Genomic DNA, 22,213 nt, shown 5'->3' on the forward strand with positions numbered 1-22,213 from the left:
TAAATTACTCCTCTATTTTACAGGCCCTATTATTCACAGAGACAAGGATTAATATTACCAACTACAGAAGACAATATATTATATGTTAGGGAAGAAAGAAAATCTGTTCAGTGGAAGTTTTTGATGTGTCTCTAAACAGAAGGGAAGCACAGATTAGCTTCGCAGGCTGTCTGGAGCCTCTGTCCTGTGTCTGGCCTCCAGTGGGCGATGTTGCACAAACTAGAGGTGCTGAAGCTCTCAGCACCTTCCCCTCCGCTCCTCCTCCCTGGAGCTAGGGGGCTGAAGCCTGCTTTTTGAGTTCTTTGAGGTTAAGACAAGTGAGATATTCAGAGGTCAGAAAATACTCAAGATCATCTAAGCAGTTCTTGTATTTTTACCTAAACAAGGGACTTATCTAGTTCAACCTTACTCACATCTCCTATTTCCAAGAGCTGGGTTCCACAGCCGCTTTCCTGCTTGCTCAGGGGAGATCTTCCAGAAAGAAGCCTGCCGTGTCTTCACTGCTCAGCCATGCTCCTGTTGCTCATCCCAGTACTGGGGATGCTTTTTTCCCTGAGTGAGTAATATCCTATTATGGTCCCTTGTTCTACCATAAGTAACTTTTCTTACTCAAATTTTAGTAGAAATACTTTTCTTAGACCGAGTCTGCACCGCTTTCACTGATACAGCATTGACTTTGCAGGAGACACCAGTGCCCAGTCAGTGACCCAGCTTGATGGCCATGTTACTGTCTCTGAAAAAGCTCATCTGGAGCTGAGGTGCAACTACTCCTATGGGGCAACTCCTAATCTCTTCTGGTACGTGCAGTACCCCAACCAAGGACTCCAGCTTCTCCTCAAGTACTTTTCAGGGCCACCAAATGTTCTGGTTCAAGGCATCAAAGGTTTTCAGGCTGAATTTAGGAAGAATGAAACCTCCTTCCACCTGAGGAAACACTTGGCCCACTGGAGCGACTCGGCCAAGTACTTTTGTGCTGCAAGTGACACAGTACCTTGGACTGCAGGGGGAGCTGAACACAAACCTCTTGAGGCACTAAGGAGGCTAAGTGCATCTGAAAGGTTTTGGATTCTGACATAGTAGGACACACAGTACAGAGGCGTTCAGGGACTGGCTGAGCAAGTGTGGGGCAGATCTGCTCCAACCGGTTGGATATGGGAGTTGGGACACAGCACGGGAGCATTTTACTTTTCATTCATAATTGTATCTTTCAATAAACTGAACAAGGTGAACTCCTTTCGTAGCTTATTTCCTTCTTACAAACTTACTGCCTTCCCAACTTGGTAATTTTAAGATCATTTTGTTGGAATCTTTCTTCCTGGATCCACTCTGCGCTGGTATTTCCCCTCATTTTTAGGCACCCATCTAGGAGGGAGGAGTTGATTGGGGTGGTGAGTAGCTCAGAATACAGTGTACTTATGGAGATTTTTAGCAACTTACCAGGAATGTTGCAGAAAGAATGGTGAATAACGCATATTTTTTTAGCATTTCTTCAAGGACTGTTAAGGGTACAGGAGACAATCTAGATGCCAGATTCTACTTATTTTAAAGTTAAGATCGTTTATTTTTACCAATTATAACGACAGGTTTCCATTGTTTTGATATCTTAAATTCTACAAATCTGTATCAGAAATCTTCAAAATTGGTGGGATAGTAACTTTGGCCAATTTTCTGACAAATGATGTCATTGTTTTCTTTTTTTTTTTTTTTTTTACTGTTGTTCTATTTTCAAATGAGTTTACCGTTAGAATGTTAAAAATTGTTTCTTACCGTTTGGCATTTGAAGGGGAGGAAGAAATTTTCCTGGTCCAAGCTTCTTCCAGCTGGACAGATAATTAAATTTACACGAGACATTAACAGGAGAAAAAAATCCAGAATTTTATTACTTGCCCATGGAGGCCTACTAATGAAATTGAAATCTAAAGAAATGACCAAGGCAGGCAACATTTAGAGTTTTTAGCAAATAGACAATAAATCTGTGAGGAATTGACAGGACAAGAAAAACTTAACTTCAGGAGCTTCAATTAGTGAAGAATTCTAAACTCACTGTGAGGTTTTTTAAATAAAGGCTTAAGACTTTCATGTAATAATAGAAGGCAATGTATTTATCATTAGCTTAACTCCTGCTCTTCATGTGTGGTGGTTCTTTTCATGTTCAGCCCCCCTATTTTGAAAAAAGTGACAAAAATTCTAAATGACAATTATGAAATGTTATAGGGGTCATACTCAACATTCAGCTGCTATCTGGTCTAATTACTGCAGAGTTATGATTACAAAACACAGTTCAGCTAGTGCCTCTAGGTTTACATAAGGACTGAGTTAACAGAAGTACTGCTCTGTATGCTGTCCATCAGATCTTTCTCATCCCTTTATTTTTATTTTATCTTTTCAAAGTTTATTTATTTTGAGAGAGTGAAAGAGAGAGAGAGAGAGCATGAGCAGGGAAGGGGCAGAGACAGAGAGAGAGAGAGAGAGGGAGAGAGAGAGAATCCCAAGCAGGCTCTGCACTGTCAGCATGAAGTCTGACGTGGGGCTCGATCCCATGAACCATGAGATCATGACCTGAGCTGAAATCAAGAGTTGGTCACTTAACTGACCAAGCCACCCAGGTGCCCCTTCCTTATCCCTTTATAATACACTTCCCCACTTTGCTGAGGAGAAACCCAAACTACATTTCCCACAATCCCTTTCTTTTATCATCTAGTTTAAGTTCTGTAATTGAGAAGCATTTCTGCAATACTATACTTCAGAGTTTCAGGTCATCAGTCTTGCCATCTTTGCTTCATCAGATCTTCCAATGTCTATATGTCTAATTCACTGTGTTAAATTTCTTTCTACTTAAAATATTTGGATTTGTTTCTGTTTTGCTGACTGACTTTTGACTAATACATTTGGGTAAATCTAGGTTCCTTAAGCAGAGTTTGTGCTCTTGAAGTCAGGACGTCTGAATAAAATCTATTATTAGCTAGTAGTTAGCTTTCAGCAATTTTCATTATGATCACACAGTTCTGACACATTCCACTCAAATCTACTGCTACAATTACTCTATGACATTCCTCTACTTACGAACTCATGGTATGGATGATAGATTTCCTCATTTTGCGACACAACAAAAGCAAGGGGCAAGGTTGACTTGAATAAGTGAAGGAAATGATGGAAGCCGAGACTGTTCGCGGGTTATTTCTACTTTGACACCAGCTGGAGTAGGATAGAGGCATGAGACAAAGGGCTCGGGACAAAGGAGGGAGACACTGCTTGCTCACAGAGATGTGACATGGAGTAGATGGGAAAAGGAAGAGAGAGAAGAAATTATGAACTGAAACAATATCCAGATCTAAATTTTCTACCCGAATCTGAAGCTTGTTACTACATATAGCTTGATACAGGACCATGTAGCTGCCTTCTCTGAATTCATGGAGGGGAAGTTTTCCAGGAAGTACACTGAAATAGGCTTCCATGTTCAAAGATAAATATTAACGGGACTTGATGGAGAGAAGGCATCCTTTTCTCTAAGTTTGTCCTGGGAACATCTGGAGTTTTTGTTCTAAGTTGAATGGGCAATAATAGAGTAAGCAGTAATTGTTTTTGCAGCTGCGACATCAATACTACCATGAAAAGAGAACAGTTTTAAAATTCTGTGAAGAATGGAGGCGTTTTTTCCTGCTGACCCTAGAAATGCTTCACAGAGACCTCAAATGTCCTCTTAGTTCAGGGTTCCTAAAGGTTATGTTGTCAATTTGTTTGATATTGGCTCCATCACAAACCACTTGAGATTTTTAACTTCCTCAAGTCTAACTTCTAGAGATTGTGATTTTTTTATAAATTTTTTTTCAACGTTTATTTATTTTTGGGACAGAGAGAGACAGAGCATGAACGGGGGAGGGGCAGAGAGAGAGGGAGACCCAGAATCGGAAACAGGCTCCAGGCTCTGAGCCATCAGCCCAGAGCCCGACGCGGGGCTCGAACTCACGGACCGCGAGATCGTGACCTGGCTGAAGTCGGACGCTTAACCGACTGCGCCACCCAGGCGCCCCTAGATTGTGATTTTTTTAAGTGGAGAGCTCTCCAAATTTGTACTTTTGAGTTGACGACCAACTGTTTTTTTTTAAGTTTAATTTAATTTTTATTTTTTAAATGTTTATTTTTGAGAGAGAGAGAGAGAGAGAGAGAGAGAGAGAGAGAGAGAGAAAATCCTGAGCAGGCTCCATGCTGTCAGCAAGAGTCCAACTTGTGGCTTAAACTCAGGAACCATGAGTATGACCTGAGCTGAAATCAAGAGTCGGCCACTTAACTGACTGAGCCCCTCAGATGCCCCCCAACTGACTTGTATTTACAGAGAAGTCTCACCCTTTCTATAAAATGTTTCTGTATATCATCAGACATGTCCCTACCAACACTAGAAGCTGAGATTGAGCTCATCCTTTTGTTTTCTGAGGCAAATCCATATTATCTGCATATCCTATCCTGTGGTAAAAGCAATTTTGTTGAACTTATATATATTATATTGGCCAATAATGTTGGTAGATGGACATATGCAGAGAGCATGCTTGAGACAAAATTTCCACTTAAAGTTTAGTGTCAGAGCATTTCTCCTGATGTACACAGACCAATCAGATTATCTGAGAATCCTTAAAATCCCAAGGGAGAAGAAAATAATGCCAGATAGTTTTATGGATATTCAATAACTTTAATAATCATATTTCTCCAATTCAGAGTTATATATTTTTTTACTTTTTAATGTATATAAATATGAAATTTACCTTTTCCTTTTGAAAGCTTTTATTAAATTGCGTGTCTCATAATTGATGTCTTAGATGTGAAGCAATATTGTAATTCGGGTAGCAGGAATTCCTCAACCATTCGTCTATTCATTTATTTGTGCACTTAAGAAATTTGTTGGCCACCTGCTAAGTGTCCAACATTGTTTTAGGTGTGGGAATAGAGTAGTGAAAAAAAGTTTAAGTTCTTCCATCCCAAATCTATTAACGACTGAATATGTGTTATTGACATTCCTCTGACTTTAACCTAAAACTTACATAATATTTCAGTGTATCACTAAGAGGCTCAAAATGGCTAAAAGAGAAAAAGTAAAATAGAATTTTTCTTGGAAACGTCTCAGTTTGGAGCTTCCATGTTAGGCAGTGTGCTGGGAAAAAACAGATTTATGAAAAATACCAACTATTCTTTAGATTTACAAAGGACCATCTTGACAGCTAACAGGTGTCATAAAAATAGAGCCAGAGGCGAAGATATAAGACTCTTGAAAGGAGAACAAGTTCATAGGTTAACATGGCTCTGAGTTTATTACCTTCCTCAGACACACACACACACACACACACACACACACACACACACACTTCCTGCTTCTATTCTGAGCTCACACTCATCCTCCTCCGTGAACTTAACTTTTTCTCCCACTAAGCAGTCAAGACGCAAGGACACCACAGATCTTAAAAATGAGCTCTTCTCCAGGATCACTGCTTGTGCTGTTATTAATGTTTGGTAGGTAAGATGGCACATAAAGCCTAAAAGCTTTTTCATTCCATTATATTGGTGTCATCTTTAACTACAATTTTCTGTAAGAGGTAGAACCCAGATCATGCCTGAGGTGACCAGAACTACTGTTTTGTTTTTGTTTCAGGAGGAAGCAAGGGAGATTCAGTGACCCAGATGGAAGGCCAAATGACCCTCTCAGAGCGGGCTTCTCTGACTGTGAACTGCTCTTATGAAACCACACAGTACCCTGCCCTTTTCTGGTATGTCCAGTATCCCGGAGAAGGTCCACAGCTCCTCCTGAAAGCCTTGAAAGCCAACGAGAAGGGAAGCAGCAAAGGTTTTGAAGCCACCTACCACAAAGAACCAAATTCTTTCCACTTGAAGAAATCCTCAGTGCAAGTGTCAGATTCGGCTGTGTACTACTGTGCCCTGAGGGACACAGTGACAGGGACTGCAGAGGGAGCTAAGCGTAAACTCTGAGCAAAACAGGGGCCCAGATGCTGAGCGTCTGAGCTTATCATCCACTCTGGTTTAGGAAACAGGAGAGAGTCTACTGTGTTGTCACCCACTGTTCACCCCAGGTGCTTTTGTTGGTGTGACAGTCATCCAAATGAACTCCGAGAACACGGCAGAAAAACAAGAAGTGAACAGGCCTTCAATGGTGAGAGCCAAAACCAAGTCTGTCACCATAGTTCTTCAATCATGGCTGAAATTTGTGCTTTTGAAAGTATAAAATTAGGATCAATGTAATGGTCTATGTGTTCATCCTTGCATGAAATTCTAGCCCTTCGACCTTGTTCCAGGTCATCCAGGGAAACATTATATTTAAAGACACACCCATAACAGATGAGGTTGCAAATGCCTTAAGTCTCCCCGACAAGCTGGGGCAAAAAAGAATGATTTCTAGGGAAGCTGCAGCCCAAGAAACAATAGATTCTTTCCCCCCCTTTTATTTATTGTTTAATTTACATCCAAGTTAGTTAGCATATGGTGCAACAATGATTTCAGAAGTAGATTCCTTAATGCCCCTTACCCATTTACACCATCCTCCCTCCCACAACCCCTCCAGCAACCCACTGTTTGTTCTCTAGATTTAAGAGTCTTTTATGAGAAACAATAGATTCTTAAAGGAAGAAAGAAAAATAAGAAATAAAGGAGGAGCAGAGAGTCCTACATATGACCCCACATGTGGAAAGAGAAGTTGTAACATTTCTTACATTATCTTTTCAGGAAATTCACATGGCAGACTTAAACTGATGTTCTCCATGCAGATTAAAGTCAAATTTTTATATTTGTTGCAATTGGAATAGTGCCTGCACCATAGTAAAACCTCTTCAAATATTTGCTAAATTAACAAATGATAAGAAAACTCATTACTGCTACCACAAAAAAACTACTGATTTTTTTCATTAATCAAATCTATTCAACAAAGAATAATACATAGAACAGACAAAATTTGCTGCCCTTTGTTAGGTTATATCCTGAGGGATCACTCCTTTTACCGTTATTTTAAGCCCTTTATGTGCATCATACCATGTAACTCTCTCAGAAATTGTTATATCTATAACTATGCTCCTTGTATACATGAGGATCCTGAGGCACAAAGAATTTAAGTCACTTATCCATAATCTCAAAGGTTGTTAGTAGCAAAGCCAGAACTCAAATGCAGGTTCTCCAAGCATATGTCTTAAGTTTTAATATAAAATACTTATGTACTCTATATTATATATATATACACATATATATTATATTATTTCTAAATACACATATATATGTATATATATAGTACTCTGTATTACATACATAGTACTCTATATATTATATATATGTACTCTATATTATATATACACTATATTATATATAGTAGTACATATATATGTACTACTATGTTATATATATATATATATATCATAGATCACTCTATATTATATAAAGATGTACATAGATCACATTGCCAGTTGTAAGGAGAAGATTGAACAAGAAGTTAATCAGAAGTTTTGAGCAACTGTAGATCTGACTGAAGAAGGTCTTGTTGGCTTTTCTCCTCACACATGCATCCTGACTCTTTGAGTAGATATAATATATGCAGCAGAGCCAAGTCTGGTCTCTGATGAGCAGGGCAGTGGTAGACTGGAGTCTCCCTATCATGTGGCAGAAAAGGATGGAGGGTATAGAAGCTAGATTTGGAGGCAGGCTTGGGCAGTATACTTGGAGGAAAGATGGAGACACATCTGAGCACCTCCTGAGTGTTTTCTGGCTTCATTTTTGTTGCAAAATAGTAGAGAGTTTTAATGAGTTTAATACAAAACGGTCCAAGACACATTTTCCTTAGGATTTGGGACATTGGAGTAGGAAGAAGGAGGAAAACAGTTTTTTTTTTCCTTTAAAAAATGTATTTAGGGGCGCCTGGGTGGCGCAGTCGGTTAAGCGTCCGACTGCAGCCAGGTCACGATCTCCCGGTCCGTGAGTTCGAGCCCCGCGTCAGGCTCTGGGCTAATGGCTCAGAGCCTGGAGCCTGTTTCCGATTCTGTGTCTCCCTCTCTCTCTGCCCCTCCCCCGTTCATGCTCTGTCTCTCTCTGTCCCAGAAATAAATAAACGTTGAAAAAAAAAATAAAAAAAAAATGTATTTAAATTCTAGTTAGTTAACCTACAGTGTGATACAGGTTTCAGGAGTAGAACAATGATTCATCTTACATACAACGCCCAGTGATCATCACAAGTGTCCTCCTAGAGTTAATTTTTAGTTCATCGGGATTCGTGTTGGGAATTGTAGAAAGGACACAAATCGGTAAGCGTAAAGGCTGGATGACCAATCTCTTAGGAACGGCATTTATCTTTTGCTAATCTAGAATTGAAGTACAATAAACTGTACATATATGAAGTGTACAATTTGATCAGTTTCAATTTATGTATATGCCACAATCAAGGTAATGAACCTTTCCATCATCCCCAATGGGTGTCTCTCTCCCTCTACCTGTGACCTCAGAAAATCATCTTCTCTCGGTTGCTGTGCATTACTTTCATAGATTTAGGTACTGCATGCATACTATTTTATTACTGTTTTTCTGTTTTATTATTGTTTTTCATGACCTATCTTTATTTTTTGGTTCTCTCTTCTCTTTTTTTTCCTCTTTTGGATTACTTGAATACTTTCTAATATTCCGTTTTATATATTGGCTGTTAGCTATATCTCTTTGCATGTTTTGAGTGTTGGTCCTAGAGATTACAATGTATATACCTATTATTCAGAGACTACTGAGAGTTAATAATATACTGTTTCATGTAAAATGTTGAAATCTTGCACTATATAGCTCTTTATCCACCAGTGTTGAAGTTTGTTATAGTTGTTCATACTTATCACATTTATACACATTGAAAACCTTACCACTGAATGTTATAATATTTGCTTGAAATAGCTGTATGCATTTTAAAACTTAAAGAAAAATAAATCTATATTTTTTGGTTGTTCTTCAACTGAAACCATCTTTATTTCACCTTTATTTCAGAAAGGTTTTTCCACCAGATCTGTAATTTTGTGTTGATAGGTGTTGTTGTTCTGTGCCTTCAAGATGCTGTTTCACTGTCTGCGTGTTTTGTGATGAGAAATCCACGGTCATTAAAATAATTGCTCTCTAATATAATGTACAATGTCTTGCTTCCTTTTCTAGCTGCAATATATATATATACATATATACATAAAGACTGGATGACCAATCTTAGGTATGGCATTTGCCTTTTGCTAATCTATAATTGAAGTTCAATAAAATGCACATACTTGAAGTATATATAAATATAATATATATGTATATATATTCTCTAGCCAATGTTGTATGTATGTTATTTCGCATATATTATATATATTATTATATAATTTTTGCTTGTCAATAGTTCAGTTATGATGTGTTTAGGTGCAATTTTCTTTGGTTTTATCCTGTTCAGAGTTTGCCAAGATTCTTGAATTTTTATATTTATGTTCTTCATCAAATTTGGCAAGTTTTTGGCGATTCCCTTTTCAAGCATGTTTTCTGCTCTAATCTCTTTATCCTCTCCTTCTGGGGCTCTACTGACGTATATTTTAGACTTTTTGATATTGTTGCACAGGTCTTCAGGGTTGTGTCCATTTTTATTTCAATTTTTTTTTCTTGTTCTGAAGTTTTGATCAGGGTTTCTTGACTTTGGCACTATTAACATTTTAGGTCAAATAACTTTTTATTGTGGGAGGAGGCTGTCCTCCCTAATTGTCGGACTTCTAGAAATATGCCTAGCTTCCACCCACTAGGTGCCACTAGTACTCTACCCCCCCCAAATTGTGGCAACCAAAAGTGTGCCCAGATTTAAGGAATGTCTCCTTCGGGGAGGAAGAGTCATCCTTCATTGGTAGTCATTGAGTTAGATAATTTCTACTGATCTGTTTTCAAGTTCACTTACTCTTTCACTGTCCTCTTCATTTTGCTATTGAGCCCTTACTGTGGGATTTTATTTCATGTATTGTATTTTCCAGTCCTAAAATTCCCATTTGCTTCTTTTTGTCATTTCTGTTTCTTTGTTGAGAATGCCCATTTTATCATTCATTTCAAATGTGCTTCCTTTTACTTCAGGGAATACGGTTTAAAAAGTTGCTTTCACTTCTTTGTCTACTGGTTCCAGCATCTTAGTCATCTTGACATTTGCAGTTGTAGATTATCTTTCACTTAGATATTGGTCAATGTTTCTGGTTCTTTGTATGCTGAATAATTTTGGAATGCATCTTTTTTCACCCTTTTTTTAAATTTAAATTTTAGTTAACATACAGTGCAATATTGCTTTCAGGAGTAGAATTCAGTGATTCATCACTTACATACAACACCCAATGCTCATCACAAGTGCCCTCCTTAAATACTCATCACCCATTTAGCCTACTCCCCACCTCCCTCCCTCCATCAACCCTTTGTGCTCTAACCTTAAGAGTCTCTTGTGGTTTGTTTTCCTCTCTTCTCTTCCCCTCCTCCCATATGTTCGTCTGTTTGTTTCTTAAATTCCACATATGAGTGAAATCATATGGTATTTATCTTTCTCTGGTGGACTTATTTCACTTAGCATAATGCATTCTAGCTCCATCCATGTCATTGCAAATGACAAGATTTCATTCTTTTTTTATGGCTGAGTAATATTCCATTGTGTGTGTGTGTGTGTGTGTGTGTGTGTGTATATATATATATATATATATATCACGTCTTCTTTATCCACTCCTTAGAGGATAGACATTTGGGCTGTCTCCAGAATTTGGTTATTGTTGATAGTGCTGCTATAAATATTTGGGTGCATGTGAACCCTCCCCCCAGCAAAACAACATTTTTTTTATTTTTATTTTTTTTTTATTTTTGGGACAGAGAGAGACAGAGCATGAACGGGGGAGGGGCAGAGAGAGAGGGAGACACAGAATCGGAAACAGGCTCCAGGCTCCGAGCCATCAGCCCAGAGCCCGACGCGGGGCTCGAACTCACGGACCGCGAGATCGTGACCTGGCTGAAGTCGGATGCTTAACCGACTGCGCCACCCAGGCGCCCCAACATTTTTGTATCCTTTGGATAAATTCCTAGTAGTGCAATTGCTGGGTCATAGGGTAGTTCTATTTTTAATTTTTTGAGGAAACTCCATACTGTTCTTCAGAGTGGCTATACCAGTTTGTGTTCCCACCAACAGTGTAAAAGCGTTCCTCTTTCTCCATATCCTAGCCAACATCTGCTGTCTCCTGAGCTCTTCATTTTAGCCATCTGACAGATATGAAGTGATGTCTCACAGTGGTTTTGGTTTCTATTTCTCTGATGATGAGTGATGTTGAGCATCTTTTCACGTATCTGTTAGCCAATTGGATGTCTTCTTTGGAAACATGTCTATTCATGTCTTTGACCCATTTAACTGGGTTATTGTTTATTGGGTGTTAAGTTTCATAAATTCTTTATAGATTTTGGATACTAACCCTTTATCAGATATGTTGTTTGCAAATATCTTCTTCCATTCTGTAGGCTTTTAGTTTTGTTGATTGTTTCCTTTGCTGTGCAGAAGGTTTTTATCTTGATGAGGTCCCAATAGTTCACGTTTGTTTTTGTTTCCCTTGCCTTTGGCAATGTGTCTAGTAAGAAGTTGCTGTTGCTGAGGTCAGAGAGATGCTGCCTGTGTTCTCCTCTAGGATTTTGATGGTTTCCTGTCTCACATTTAGGTCTTTCACCCATTTTGAATTTATTTTTGTGTGTAGTATAAGAAAGTGGTCTCTTTCATTCCTCTGCATGTCGCCATTCAGTTTTCCCAACATCATATGTTGAAGAGATTGTCTTTTTTTCCCGTTGGATATTATTTCCTGCTTTGTTGAAGATGAGTTGACCATATAGTTGTGAGTCCATTTATGGGTTTTCTATTGTGTTCCATTGATCTGCATGTTGGTTTTTGTACCAATACCAATACCAAGCTGTCTTGGTGACTATAGCTTTGTAACATAGCTTGAAATCCCAAATCGTGATGCCTCCAGTTTTGTTCTTCTTTTTCCAGGGTTGCTTGGGCCATTTGGGGTCTTTTGTGGTTCCATACAAATTTCAGGATTTTTTGTTCCAGATCTGTGAAAAATGCTGGTGGTATTTTGATAAGGGTTGAATGCATCTTAAACATTTTAAAAGTTGGGTTGCAACTTGAATTCCGAGTCTGATATATTTAAAAAAAAAACTGATTTTTCAGTGAAATTACTTGTTAGTCTACTTTTATATGACACCTCATTTCTAACAGACTCCAGGAAGAATACACCATGATAGGTTTGGGAAGGAAGAAATATATTGTGCAGAACTTTTCATACCTCAGAAAACGGAAGGAACACATAAACTAGTTCTTGGAGGGGCTCCAGGGGACGATGCTGCACAAACTAGAGATCTTGTTGTCAACATCATCTGCTCATGCCCTCCCCCCCTGCAGCTGGCTGAGCTCTTTGCAGACAGAGACAGGGACAAGAATCATCCGTCAAAAAGCTCCAGGCTCATCTCAGCAGCTTTTGCATTTTTATCTCAGCAAGGAACTTGTCCAACTTTACTTTCTCCACCCTTCTTATGTCCGAGGGCTTGGTTTCCTCAGCCAGTTTCCTGTCTGCTCAGGGGAGATTTTCCTGAGAAGAGCCCACTGCCTTTCTACTGCTCGGCCATGTTCCTGCTGCTCATCTTAACACTGGGGATATTTGCCTCGCGTGAGTAAAATTTCATATTAGTCTATAGTTCTACAGATTCAGCTGGAAATACTGACTTTTCATTGTGAAGTGTGCACTGCTTTCACTGACACAACACTGATTTTGCAGGAGACACCGGAGCCCAGTCAGTGACACAGCCTGATGTCCATGTCACTGTCTCTGAAGGAGCCCCTCTGGAGCTGAGGTGCAACTATTCCTCAAGTGGAACTCCTTATCTCTTTTGGTACGTGTAGCACCCCAACCAAGGACTCCAGTTTCTACTGAAGTACTTTTCAGGGGACACCCTGGTTAAAGGCATCAAAGGTTTTGAGGCTGAATTTAAGAACCATGAAACCACCTTCCACCTGAGGAAATCCCGAGCCCTTGGCAGCGATGCGGCCAAGTACTTCTGTGCTGTGCGTGACACAGTGTCTGGGACTGCAGGGGGAGCTGAACACAAACCACCATGGTAGGGGAGTTTTTGGAGACTGACGGTCTCTTCCTGTGGTATTATCAGAGATCTCTTGCTGTATGATGCCAAATGAGGCAAATAGAGCTGAGCAGACTCAGGTATTTCTATATAATTCTACAACTCCATGTCTGATAAACTTAATTTAGCAGGTTTTTGGTCTTTGTAGAAACTACATGATAATAAATAGTATTACAGAATGATGGAGAAGATAGTGTTCTGATCATACAATACCAAGATGCTCAAAGACTGGCCTTGAGGTTGACTGCCTACAAGGTTAACTATATGAGTTTTCATTTATCATTTCTTCTGTCAGCCAACCCAGAAAACAAAACATGAACTCCGCAAGTTCTTTCCCTGAAAAGTTTGCCTGCTTGTTTCTCTATTCATTTACAGATCATTTTCTTGGAATTCGCCCCCCCCCCACCTCTTCCCCCCACCCCCACCCCACAGATCTCACTGTGCTGGTCAGAATGTGTCAGAATATTTTGAGTGTCAGTTCCTCATTTAAAAGGGATTCTGGAAAATTATTGGTCAGTTTTTGGAGATTGATTAGAATTGTGAAAGGTTTAGAAAACTGTCATGGTCATGTTAACTTTGGGAACTATTTAAAATAGTGCAGGAAGCTGAAGATTTTAGCCCATCAGTGTTTATCCAAAGATTTTGTCACACTTGTAAAAGTAGCCTCCTATTCATTTGGTTATTTATTTACTTACTTATTTATTTACTTATTTAATTTTATTTATTTATTCATTCATTTATTTGTTTTAATTTATTTTTTACTTTTTAATTTTTTAATGTTTATTTTTGAGACAGAGAGAGACAGAGCACAAGAGAGGGAGGTCAGAGAGAGAGGGAGTCACAGAATCTGAAACAGGCTCCAGGCTCTGAGCTGTCAGCACAGAACCCGATGTGGGACTCAAACCAACAAACCGTGAAATCATGACTGTTAGGATGTCCTTGGAACCACAGTAGAGGGGACGGCCATCTTGCCAGCGCAACCCAATGAAAAGCCCCTAGTAGCTGCCAGAACGAATTGGAGGTTACGACCGGACACGAAAAAGGCCCACCCGGACCTAAACCTGGAACCACTGCAGCTTAAAAACCCCACCCCACCACACCTGGGGGCGACTTCCCTGACTCCTCTCTCTCTCTCTGAGTCACGGAACCTCGCCCAAGACCTTAGTTCCCAAATAAAGCCTTCGACTGCTAAAATTTTTTAGCCTCTGACTCCTATCTTTACCCTGCCTTACGCCTGACCCTAACATTTGGTGCCAAAACCCGGGGGCAGGTAGTAGCTCGCCTCCCTTTGCTGAGCTCCCTCCTTGCCAAGCCAGAGGCCAACCACCCTACTCTCAAGCGCCTACAGGAGCCAGTAAGTAGGACAGACCCCTCCTTCCCTCCTCCAACTATGGCTGACACCCACAAGAGACATCTGGCAAGTCAGTCTCCTTTCCTCTGCACGCCACAAGGCCCACATGCCACAAGGCCCGCACGGGGAAAGGCCCCTTATTGCAGCGCGAGGGACACGCCAATGGCAAGTAACCAGTCTAAACCTCCTAGATCTCTTACCCTCCCCCAATGTCTGTTAAAAAACTTCCGGCTCCTGGGCTTACAAGGCGAACTTCCGGTTGTAACCGACTCATCCGCCTTTGCACTGTAGTCTGGCCTCAGTACAAATTAGATAATGATCCTCAATGGCCTCCCGAGGGGTCTTTACAATACCAAATATTAACTGATCTGGACAATTTCTGCTATTGGCTGGGAAAATGGGGAGAAATACCCTACGTCATGGCCTTTTGGGACCTCAGGTCTAGCCCCAACCTATGTTCCTCCTGCCCCTCTGCATGCATGCTCCTTGCCCGCCCACACCGCCCCCCCCCCCCACGACCCCACCTCACCAACTTCCCCGATCTCCGAGGAGATCTCTGACCTCTGACCTCCGACCCGTTAGAGGATCTAGCCACGCTGCCCACCGGCCCTCGCCCCCCGGCCCTCGCCCCCCTCCGTACTCCCAACCCCCAGCCGCCCCGCCCTTGCCTCCCATATCATCCCAAACTCGTGCTCACGCCCCTCCCAGCGAACAGACCCCAGCGGCCATCTTTCCTCTCCGTGAGGTGGCAGGACCTGAAGGCCTAGTTCGGGTTCACGTCCCCTTCTGCCTCCAAGACTTAACCGCCATTGAAAAGCGGCTAGGGTCATTCTCGGCTGACCCCACCCAATACACTAAGGAATTCCAATACCTTGCCCAAGCCTACAGTCTCACGTGGCATGACATCCATGTAATCCTCACCTCTACCCTCACCCCTGAGGAGAGGGAGCGCATCCAGGCCGCAGCCAGGGAACATGCAGACCAAACCCACATGATCGACCCCACTATGCCTGTAGGGGCCGATGCTGTCCCGGCAGCCGACCCCAACTGGAACTACCAACGTGCAGGCAATGGTCACCGGCACTGGGACCAGATGATCCAGTGCCTACTAGCAGGCATGAGGGCAACCTCAAACAAATCAGTAAATTTTAACAAACTTCAAGAAATATGCAGGACCCCGATGAAAACCCCGCAGCCTTCCTCAGCCGGCTCACAGAGGCACTTACCCAGTATACCAGACTAGACCCTACCACCCCCGCCGGGGCCACAGTATTGGCCACCTATTTTATTTCCCAATCAGCCCCTGATATTCAAAAAAAACTAAAAAAGGCCGAAGATGGTCCTCAAACCCCTATGGCCGACCTGGTAAAGATGGCTTTTAAAGTTTTTAATGGCCGAGAGGAAGCTCAAGAACAACGGCGACAGGCCGGTCTCCAACAAAAGGTACAATTACAGACCCAAGCCTTGGTCTTGGGTGACCAAGAGGCTGACCCTGAGGCCAGCCACAATAAAGCCCTCCGGACCACGGCCCCCTCCGGGGCCATGCTTTAAATGTGGCCAAGAAGGCCATTGGTCTCCTCAGTGTCCCCATCCCAAAAAGCCTACCAGTCCATGCCCATTGTGCTGGCAAATGGGCCATTGGAAATCCGATTGTCCTCACCCAGGGGACGACAGACTCGCAACGCCCCCACGTGGCGAGGCTTCACCCCGATTGGACTCTGCCTTCCAACTGCTGGAGATGCAGGATGACGACTGACGAGGCCCAGACTCAGTAACTCCGGTGACCCACGCTGAGCCCAGGGTAAAACTCCAGGTAGCGGATAAGTCCATCTCCTTTCTGTTGGACACGGGGGCTACCTATCCCGTCATGCTGAGCTATTCCGGCCCCACCACGCCGTCCTCCGTTTCGGTCATGGGCATAAATGGCACCCCCTCCGTTCCCCCATGCACACCGGTACTCACCTGCTGCCTGGATGGCTTCCACTTCTCCCACTGCTTCCTAGTCATCCCCTCCTGCCCCGTCCCCCGTTGGGCTGAGACATCCTCAATAAATTAGAAGCCTCAGCCACCTCCCTATCCGCCTTACAAAGGCAGATCAACTCCCTAGCACAGGTCACTCTACAAAACCGACGAGCCCTAGATCTCCTGACAGCAGAAAAAGGGGGAACATGCCTGTTCCTGAGGGAGGAATGTTGCTACTACCTCAATGAATCAGGCTTAGTTGAAACCAATATAGAACACCTAAAGGAAATCCAAAAAAACTCTATCCACCCACCCAGGATCCTCAGACCCCCTAACCTCCTGGTGGCAATCACCCCTCCTAACTTGGCTCCTCACCATAGTCACCCCACTAGTTGCTATCTGTATAATACTTATGCTCTTACCTTGTTTTCTCCGTTTTGTTCAAAAACGAATTCATGAAGTTTCCCAGGTGGTCCAGCCATATTCCCGCATTCCAACCTCAGACCCCACATACCATGACGTCGCCCTTACACCCGCAGGAAGCAGACAGATCAGATCTGTCGCCCATTATCACCAATAAGAGGTTGGAATGTTAGGATGTCCTTGGAACCACAGTAGAGGGGACAGCCATCTTGCCATCGCAATCCAATGAAAAGCCCCGAGCAGCGCGCCAGAATGAATTGGAGGTCAATCAATCACCCAGCGACAGCACGACCTGACGCGAAAAAGGCCCACCTGGACCTAAACCTGGAACCACTGCAGCTTAAAAACCCCACCCCACCACACCTGGGTGTGACTTCCCTGACTCCTCTCTCTCTCTCTCTCTCTCTCTGAGTCACGGAACCTCGCCCAAGACCTTAGTTCCCAAATAAAGCCTTTGACTGCTAACATTTTTTAGCCTCTGACTCCTATCTTTACCCTGCCTTATGTCTGACTCTAACAATGACCTGAGCCGAACTCAGACACTCAACTGCCTGAGCCATCCAGGTGCCCCCATTTTTATTTTTGAAAGAGAGAGAGCACGAGCAGGGAAGGTGCTGAGAGAGAGGAGAGAATGAATCTTAAGTAGGCTCTGCACTGTCAGCGTGGAGCCAGACATGGGGCTACATCCTGTGAATCGTGAGATCATGACTTGAGTGGAAAACAAGAGTTGGATGCTCTACCAACTGAGCCACCCAGACACCTCAACTTTTGTAAGTTAAATTCTACAAATTTACAACCAGAATGGTGTGGATATAATCTCTTTTGCTGTGTCCAGCAATGGACCTTTTTTTTTCCTCAATGCTTTCAGCCTGTTCTTGTTTGATTTCATTGTTGGAATATGAGAAAGTGATTCTTTTTAAAAAATTTTAATTAATTCCTTTTTAACTCTTTTTTAATGTTTATTTATTTTTGAGAGAGAGAGACAGAGTGAGAGCAGGGGAGGGTCAGAGAGAGAGGGAGACAGAGAATCCGAAGCAGACTCCAGGCTCTGAGCTGTCAGCACAGAGCCCAATGCAGAGCTTGAACTCATGAACTGTGAGATCATGACCTGAGCTAAAGTCGAACACTTAACTGACTGAAGCCACCCAGGCGCCCCTACAGATTGATTCTTACATGTTAACATCATTCTAATTAATTATGTAGTAAATTTAGCAATGCCAACTCTGCTACAAATATTGATAAGAATTGCAGAGAAGATAGGGGTCGCTGGACCCAGGATAAACTTATAACTCAGTATAAGCCTGTTTTGTGTAGGATGGAAAGAGTTGTGTAAGAAGGTTTTACAGTCCTTGTGTTCTTGAAGTCTTGGAGATAACAAATACTCTGCAGAGAGGGGAGAAGGAGAAAGAGGGAGCTTTCAGACTGCTTCTTGGCTTACTCTGTCATGTAGAAAAAGATAAGTGCCCAGGAGCCCTCAAAATATAGACAGACTAATAAGTAGATGGTCACCAAGGATACATCAGGAGATCAACAGTAATTTTTAGGACTTGGTGATATGGTTATATGTAATAAATGTGTTTGAGTGATTGCTTGAAGGCATAAGGAATGTAAATGGAGGTGTTAGCGACAAAACCTGGAATAAAAAAAGTGTATTCATTTAATGTCCTTCTCTCTGTCCCTTTTCATTTTTGGACCGTAATCTCTCCTACCTCTATTTTCAGGTGACTCGCTGTTATCAGCTCAACTACATTGCCCAAAGGGACTGTGGTGGGCACTTTATGCAGATTAGTAGGAGAAGAATTACCAATTTCTTTTGATTCTGAATTCAAGCTGAGTTTGAAAAGAAAAATAGGTTTCACACCAAGGACCCTGAGCAGTTGGGAGATCATACCCCCACCTCCCCAACCCTAATTCTGCCTGAAAAATCAAAGCCTGCCTCCCTCCCTCCCTCCTTCCCTTTTTCCCTTTTATTAATAGTTTGTTATTTATTTATATGAGTGTATATGATACTTATGAGGAACTTTCTACAATAAAGAATTATATTAAGAATAAAGTGGGAATGCTGAGGTATTTTAGCAATCAAGCTAATAATTCTGACTTTTCATGTAATTAGCTAGTCTTACCACATACCTCACCACTCAGAAGTGGCTGGCCTAATTGAAAGACAGAATATCTTACTGAAGACTGAGTTACAATGCCAGTTGGGAGATACACCCTGACTGATGAGACTTTGTTAGTAGAAATTAACATGTGCTTCAAATCAGAGAAGTTTGTGTTACTTTATGTGTTACTGTCTTTCACATAGCCAGAATCCATGGGTCCTGGAATCAAAAGGTAGATGTGGGAGTGGCTTTTGTCACTATTGCAGCTAACAACCCACTATCAGACTTTGATATTCCCATCTTGGCAAGTTTATGCTATGTATATTTGGAGAACTTAGTCTTAAGAGACGAATTCTTCTGCCAGGAGACAAAAAAATTGCTCTATTCAATGGATGATAAAAGTAACTTCTGGACATTTTGAGCTCAGTCATTGAACCAACATGAAGAAAAGTATCTCTTGGCTGAAGTGGTTTATCCTGATTAAGAAGATATTGGGTTGCTTCTACACAACGGAAGCAAGAAAAACTATGTTTGAAGCCTCTTAGTAATTTCATGCCCCATGGTAAAGTTTAATGGAAAACTACAGCCACCCAAACCAAATTGGCTGAGGTGGGGGAAATATAGGGTAGAGATTCATGAAGGAAGCCACAGATATCAATTATAGCCTTGTAGCTAATTACAGAAGCAAAGTTCTAGTACTTTGAAAAATGGAAGTATAATTAACATGTCAGATTAGTTTCATATGTACAACATATGGATTCAACAATTCTATACATCATTCAAAGCTCACCATGTGAAGTGTAGTCAAAGTCATAGTATTTTCCATATTTTGTATTTGCTTGTTGTCTATGTAGGCTTATTTGTATGTGTGACACCTTTCCTTCTACTCTCCTTCTCACTTTCATTTTATATACAAGTTATTGGAAATTAACTTCACATTTTAGCGTATCGGTAACAGAATATTTTAGAGGGGCTCTAAATCTGAAGTTATTAATATCATCAGTGGTGGCACAATTGTAACCAGGCATCTCATTTTGAGGAAGGGGTGAGAAATTATCACTTGCTAAGAAGGATAGCAGTATCTTGAAGGAGGTAAAAATATTGAGTTGTTTTCTTGTTATATGTGTTTCAAATATGTGTAGAAGGTTACATATGGAAGCTGAGTAGTCAAAGGGGTGAGATCGATTTATTGACTCTCAGCTTCAATTCATCTTTTGCTTGCTCTTAAAAATAGAGTTGGGCCCTTCAAATATTTTCTTTGCCAGTTGGCACAACGTTAGATTTTTTTTCAGTAGAGAGTGCAGGGAAAGAGATTTGCCTCCTGGTCTGTGTTCCCTCTGGCAAGCTCCTGCAGCATGGGGGCGTCTCCAGGGACCAGCTCATGCCAGCACCCGCACCAGCTTCCTGCAGGGAAGTCAGTGTTCATCAGCACCCAGGGGATAGCAGCTTCCCTTAGCACCCCCATTTTTAGGTGGATTTGTAGAAGAGTGCCTCCCATAAGACATGTTCTTGTGAACGTCTTTTCCCAGCATTCCAAAGGATGGCTTTCTGGCATGTCCTAAAGGGTAGATATCCAGCAAGTTCCACTGTTACAGCACCATAATGACTTCTCTGCCATCCAGTGAGCCACAAGTGTGTCTTCTCCAAAGTTTGAGTCTCAGCCCTGGAGTGGATGGGAACCTCTTTCTGCATATTGTATCCCAGTCGTGGGAGCAGTGGCTACACTTTACATCCCCTATTCCTGTAGAATTCCTCTTTCCTTCCTACTAGCCATTCCCTTTTTACTCCAATATTCCGTTGTAGTTAATAATTCTTTTAAGTTTCCCCTAGTCAATTTATTGTGCAGTTTCTCTCTCCTGAATGGACCACTTTTGTTCATTCACCAGGACACTCAAGCAGCTGGAGAGCATCCCCCATTTTCTCTTCCCCAACTCTGCCTGAGACGTCAAAGCAGATTCGACTTCTTTATTGTTTTATATGATTATTATGTAAATATGAGAAACTTTCTATGATAAAGGATTATATAAAGAGGAGTTTGGAAATACCATATGAGTTATGTGAGTTATCAGTGAATGTAATTTCAGTTTTTCACATTTTGTCCATATTTGACACACAATTTCATTATACCACAGAAGTGAATTCTAATCAACTTTTGACGTTTTACTTTAGCTTAAAACACAAATGGGTATTCATTCACTAATGAGAATGTGTCTGCAGATTGTAATTCCAAATCACCTTCTTCTGTGTAATTTCCTTATTACATCCTTATTTCTGATTTTTTTCTGTCTTTAAAATAGGATGGGAAGGCAAAGATAGTTTTAAAACAGTCTGAAGACAGAATACTCCATTTACCTGAGCAGGATTTCATGTGTCCCTTTCCAGTCACCCCCCCCCCCTCCTGAATACAATGATTACTATTGGTATCACCATAGATTAATTTACCTGTTTAGAACTTTAAATCAGGGAAATCATATGGTAGGGACTCTTTTATACCTGGTTTCTTTCATTAAACATGATTCACCCATGTTCTTGTGTGTATCAGTCATAGTCATTCTATACTTTCTACTCTGAGTATCCTATTATATGAATATATCACAATTTGTTTATGCATTCATCTGTATCCACCACTGGCTGGACACAAGATCTATTAAGGATGAAATCTTTAATTCCATTCATAAAGTTTCAAGGAACAGACTACCCTCACATTTTATATTCTGTTGGTGAAAGAGTAGGATGTGTCTCTAAAATATTTTAGCCAATGGAGCACCTGGGTGGCTCAGTTGGTTAAGCATCAGCTTTGGCTCAGGTCATGATCTTGTGGTCTGTGGGTTCGGGTCGGGCTCTGTGCTGACAGCTCAGAGCCTGGAGCCTGCTTTGGATTTTGTGTCCCTGTCCCCCTCTCTGCCAGCCCCCATTCATGCTCTGACTCACTCTGTCTCTCAAAAATAAATGTTAAAAAATTAAAAAAAAAATTCTAGCCAAAACATATATCTTACATACCTTTATTTAAAGACCCGTGTCTGGGCACCTGGCAGATTCAGTTGGTGGAGTATGCAACTCTTGATCGTGGGGCTGTAAGTTCAAGGCCTGTGTTAGGTGTACAGATTACTTAAAAAAAAAGACCCATGTCTAACATTCATTTTGGTATTTAATATGCCACTACTTTTGCCAATAAAAACCTAATATCCATCATGCTCTGTTATTTAGC

General features: G+C 41.5%; 1 pseudogene and 2 gene segments (V, D, J or C); all 3 read left to right on the plus strand.

Moving 5' to 3' along the window:
- Window positions 1-318: 318 nt before the first annotated feature.
- LOC115516214 lies at window positions 319-1,219 on the plus strand. The segment is given in 2 exon segments: window positions 319-556; window positions 683-1,219. Coding segments are annotated over 2 exon segments (441 nt in total).
- Window positions 1,220-5,391: 4,172 nt separating this feature from the next.
- LOC116738121 lies at window positions 5,392-5,973 on the plus strand. The segment is given in 2 exon segments: window positions 5,392-5,499; window positions 5,639-5,973. Coding segments are annotated over 2 exon segments (381 nt in total).
- A 6,543-nt stretch (window positions 5,974-12,516) lies between these two features.
- LOC115516217 lies at window positions 12,517-21,340 on the plus strand (annotated as a pseudogene).
- The last annotated feature ends 873 nt before the right edge of the window (window positions 21,341-22,213 follow it).

This window comes from Lynx canadensis, chromosome B3 (genome assembly GCF_007474595.2).
Source record: "Lynx canadensis isolate LIC74 chromosome B3, mLynCan4.pri.v2, whole genome shotgun sequence".
In the NCBI taxonomy this organism is placed as follows: Eukaryota; Metazoa; Chordata; class Mammalia; order Carnivora; family Felidae; genus Lynx; species Lynx canadensis.